Genomic DNA, 4578 nt, shown 5'->3' with positions numbered 1-4578 from the left:
GGCCTCAGCTCAAGCTGACAAAGGGGTGACATCAGTCCCTCGGAGCGTCATTTGTAGTTCAAAATAGCTGGTTCCCTGTATCTAAAGGCCTGACCTTTCCTTGATAGATAAGGTGTCATTACGTCATCTGGGTTACGATCTGTGTAAAGGAACTCATATCGTGTTTGAGATCTGTGCAATCCCATGTGTCGCCTGGGCAGAAAGTGTGAACCATGAGGAAATAGTGCACACATCTTTACAAATCCCCAGGTTTAACTTATATCTGACAAATGAACCCTATTTGAGCATTATGGGGATGGATTCTCAGGCTCTCAGAGTGAGGCAAGCTGAGCCACTCAGTGGTGCTGAAGTCCCTAACTGAGATATTCTTGGTAGAAGTTAGAGTAGCACGTGTGCTGGTGTGAAACCTAGCAGTACACTTTTGTAGGTGGACTGAAACTTGGACTCAGAGGTGTCTTTTTTTTTTATTTTTTTTAATTTTTTCTATTTTTTTTTAAGATTTTATTTATTTATTTATTTGACAGAGAGAGATCACAAGTAGATGGAGAGGCAGGCAGAGAGAGAGAGAGAGAGAGGGAAGCAGGTTCCCTGCTGAGCAGAGAACCCGATGCGGGACTCGATCCCAGGACCCCGAGATCATGACCTGAGCCGAAGGCAGCGGCTTAACCCACTGAGCCACCCAGGCGCCCCTCAGAGGTGTCTTTTATTTGATGGGTTTTAATGCCAGGACAATCTTGCTGTGAGGTAGACAAGGGAATACAAAATGTTGGGGGGGGGACATATAGCATTGGGCAGAAAGGAATTTGAGGGTACATTCATTACAGTCGATCTGAACACCCCATCCCTATGTTTCATGGAATGGCCAGAAGCAGCTCTTTTTCGTGAAGCTCTGTGAGAACCTTAAAGTGGGAACAACTGCATTTTTGAAAAGCTCTGAAAAGAAAGCCGTGGGGGCAACTGGTCTGCTCAGTCAGTAAAGCATGAGATTCTTGATCACTGGGTTGAGAGTTCAAGCCCCATGCTGGGTTTGGAGCCTACTTCAAAAAACAGTAACAACAACAACAACAACAACAGATCACCATGAATAAGATAAGCAGGCAGAGGCTATAGCATGCTTGATATATATAACTCTAAATGCTCTAGGTAGAAGAACAAAATAACCTGACTTTTGTTACTCCAGTGGAATCACAGGCTCTCACCCACTTTCCAGAACTAGAGTCCTTCGATGGATGGGGTGCTGGGTGCCCTGGATAGCACCCTGCACCATCGGTGTAAGTGGAAACCACAAAGGGACCTGCAGGCATTTACTCAAGTGACAGATTGTCCTGGAGATCAGGTGTGCTTGAGCAGGATCCCCTTCTTGGCAGAGGCCACACCTATCAAGTGACACGGGAAAGACTTTGTTAGTTTTCTCCTGACCCCACCTCCAAAAGTGTGGACACTTATGGCAGTTACTGAGATTGCTGGTAACTCAAGCACTAATTCTGCTCACCTTTCGGGATACTATTGTTGTGGGGGCGGGCGCTTTATTGCGAACCATTTCAGAGGCACACACTCCGGGCGCCGGCCCGCAGTGGGAGGGGAAGAGATTGTGTAATATGAGCCCTGGGAGGGTGGAAGCGCCCAGAAGCGCACAGGAAGGCCGCTCTCAGAGCCCAGGACTGGGGCGCAGCCAGAGAAGGAATGACCTGTCGTGCTACTTTGCCATCTTGGGTGGACTCGCAGTCCTCCCAGTCCAAGTCAAGCTTGGGAGCCGACTGTCTCTTTTCTCTGCCGGGTCAGGGTGGGCGGGGCTGGAGCTAAGGCTCACACAGGGTCTCTCGGGCCCCGGATCACGGGGGAGGCTTCTCCCTGGCTCTTCTCTCGCGAGAGGGCGCAGCCCCGCCCCGTGTCTCCATTGACCGGAGGCTGTGCGAGAGGTTCCCAGCAACGCCAGGTCCGGACTCTTCGGTTAGGGCGGGGGAGACGTGGGCGGGGTAAGCCAGCCACTCCGCCGACAAAGGAACGTGGACCGAGACTCCAGCATGGCGTGTGCCCTGGAGTCCTGGAGCCCAGAGGGAGGCTCGGAGGCCGGGTCTCAGCCTCGTGACCTCCAGGAACACGCACGCAGCCGCCGTAAGCCCCACTCTAGGGTACTTTCCTTCTTTCAATTCCAGGAATATATGTCTTTTGTAGTGATGGCAAAGCCTCGGCGGGAGTTCTACACCCAAGATGGCCAGCCGGAAGCAAGTTTCTCGTGCCGATGTGGCGACGCCAGATTGGCCAAGCGGCCGCCCGTATGCTAACACCCTGCTGTGTCCCGTTCTGCGCGTGTGCGGAAGCCACGCCTGCACGCAGGCGCAGAACGGTGCTGCGTCTATGGTCTAGGAAGTGTGACAGAGCGTCCATCCTCCCTGGCCAGGACTCTATGGTACCTACGCGTGAAGATAGTCCGCCTATATAAGGCATACGCAGGCGTGGGAGCGCCTCTTTTCCTTCGGCGCGGTGAGTAGTAGAGGTTCTAGGGTAGTGCGTTGCCCTGCTGATTCTCTGGCCTAGTTTGAGGCCTGCCATCGTCTTCTGTCCGACTTTATCTGTTTCGTTGCAGCCACTGAAGATCCTGGTGTCGCCATGGGCCGCCGTCCCGCCCGGTGGTGAGTCCTGGATCCGTGAAATTTAGCAGATGTGAAAAAGGAGGGAGATCCGTATTTCGCCTCTAAAACCAACCGTGGGGTGGGGCCTCTAGTGCACCTTTCCTGTACTGGGAACAGACTCTACGTTTTTCCCAATACCTTCCGGGTCGCTTGGGGTGTTTGGTTATACTGTTTCTTTTAAAAGTTGATGTTGCTCTTTAGCGCGGCTTCTGTTTTGTTCGGGGTGGCAGGTTTACTACCCTGGACTACATCCGTTCCACCACTTTTCGGGCTGGGAGTGACGTCCGCCTTTCTTCCCTCCTGTCTTGGAAATTCGCCACGTTTTTGGCCTCAATACCCTTTCAGGGCCTTTGTGTACCATCCCAGTCTTATTTCCGGGCGACATGCCCGTGCCTTTTCGGACGCCTAGGGCCGCCCCAAAATGCGGGCTCAGCCGCCTCGTGTGCCCTGCAGGGGGCGTCAGGATCTCTTCACACGTGGTTTGGAGGCGGATTTAGTGCCACGTGCCCAAAAGTCGGTGGACGGCATGAACTGAATTACTAATCAGCGAGTTGGCAGTGCCTTGAAGTGAGACATACTTTTTTTTTTAACTGAAAAAGCCCTTTTGGACATGTTGACTTTATGCGAAGTATGAAACCATAATAAGGGATCAAGCGAGATTGTTTTGCTTTTATGTTCTTAGCATGGGTGTTTTCTAACATCTCACCACCTTACTTTGACCATATCTTGCTTAAAACCACCAGGGATGGAGACAGCTGGAGATTGACACATTGTTGTCCTCTCCATTCCCAGTCCTCCTTTCGTCTTAGTTTAAGGGAGCCCCCCAGAGTATTGTTGGGTTCAGTTGTGAACTGTAAACTTGGGTTCCCCCCCTCCCCGCAGTTACCGGTATTGCAAGAACAAGCCGTATCCAAAATCTCGCTTCTGCAGAGGTGTCCCTGGTAAGTAGTGGGAGAGCTCCCAAACTAAATTGGTTTGGCTCCACTGACTCAGGTGCCTATGGCACCCACTCCCACACACTTAACAAGTTCTTTTCAGATGCCAAGATTCGCATCTTTGACCTGGGGCGGAAGAAGGCAAAAGTAGATGAGTTCCCACTATGCGGCCACATGGTGTCCGATGAATACGAGCAGCTCTCCTCTGAAGGTGAGGCAGGGTGCCTTCCTAATCACTCTGTGCGTTCTGACTGCCGGGGCTTTATCAGTTAGTCATGAGTATCCAATGGGCAGTCTTTGTCAACATGGCCGCTACAGATGTGCTGTGAGAGCCAGGGAGGGTTACGGTAACTGCTTCAGGGCTGTCCTGTCTCACTGTGCTGCCCCCCCCCCCCCCCCCATCGCCAACCTAGCCCTGGAGGCTGCCCGTATTTGTGCCAACAAATACATGGTGAAAAGCTGTGGCAAAGATGGTTTTCACATCCGAGTGCGGCTCCATCCCTTCCATGTCATCCGCATCAACAAGATGTTGTCCTGTGCTGGAGCGGACAGGTGAGCTGGGTCCTGGGTCTCTGCCTTTTCAGGTGTTTTGCCATAGTTGAGGCCCTTGTTTGGCTTGATTTTTTTTCTTAATCAGAGTAAATAAATGGGCCTCACACAACCAAACTCAACCACCTGTAATAAAACCAGGTTACATGTTACCGGGTGCATTTTAATGGACTATTTTCCCCTCCTACCACTGCACAGAATTGACTTGAGGGAACGAGCGTAAGAGACATGGTGACTCAGACTTCACCTCTTGGTGACTGACTGGTGGAGGGAGGTGCTTCTGAGGGAGCAGCGTTAATCCTGCTGACAGCCGTCTGCCAGCAGCAGGTAGCTGAAGCAGTCACAGTTCAGGCTTTCGGGTGAGCCCAGTGCCACCTCATAGGTACTGGCTAGTCAGTTTTGGGGTTTTCTGTTCTCTGCAGCCAATTAAGCCGACTGTGCTCTTTGTCTGTGGGGGCCCA

At 51.9% G+C, this 4578-nt stretch overlaps 1 protein-coding gene across 1 annotated transcript; it reads left to right on the top strand.

The window, feature by feature from the left end:
- Positions 1 to 2407: 2407 nt before the first annotated feature.
- Positions 2408 to 4557, top strand: LOC111140478 (60S ribosomal protein L10-like). Its single transcript, XM_022492724.1, has 5 exons — positions 2408 to 2484; positions 2588 to 2633; positions 3516 to 3574; positions 3672 to 3779; positions 3982 to 4557. Exons 2-5 carry the CDS (start codon positions 2611 to 2613, stop codon positions 4122 to 4124), a joined length of 333 nt encoding a protein of 110 aa, XP_022348432.1. The 5' UTR covers positions 2408 to 2484; positions 2588 to 2610; the 3' UTR covers positions 4125 to 4557.
- The last annotated feature ends 21 nt before the right edge of the window (positions 4558 to 4578 follow it).

The sequence above is a fragment of the Enhydra lutris genome, unplaced genomic scaffold, assembly GCF_002288905.1.
Source record: "Enhydra lutris kenyoni isolate GAN:26980312 unplaced genomic scaffold, ASM228890v2 scaffoldscaffold1741, whole genome shotgun sequence".
Taxonomy (NCBI): domain Eukaryota; kingdom Metazoa; phylum Chordata; class Mammalia; order Carnivora; family Mustelidae; genus Enhydra; species Enhydra lutris.
The sequence above is the reverse complement of the archived record's forward strand: the minus strand, read 5'-3'. Positions and strand labels throughout refer to the sequence as shown.

What these genes read in the sequence shown, in the direction of transcription:
- LOC111140478 (XM_022492724.1), top strand. Translation starts at nt 2,611, where the DNA reads ATGGGCCGCCGTCCCGCCCGGTG. An exon ending in GGCCGCCGTCCCGCCCGGTG is followed by an intron (nt 2,634 to 3,515) that starts GTGAGTCCTGGA and finishes CCCTCCCCGCAG; the next exon opens with TTACCGGTATTGCAAGAACA. An exon ending in CTTCTGCAGAGGTGTCCCTG is followed by an intron (nt 3,575 to 3,671) that starts GTAAGTAGTGGG and finishes AGTTCTTTTCAG; the next exon opens with ATGCCAAGATTCGCATCTTT.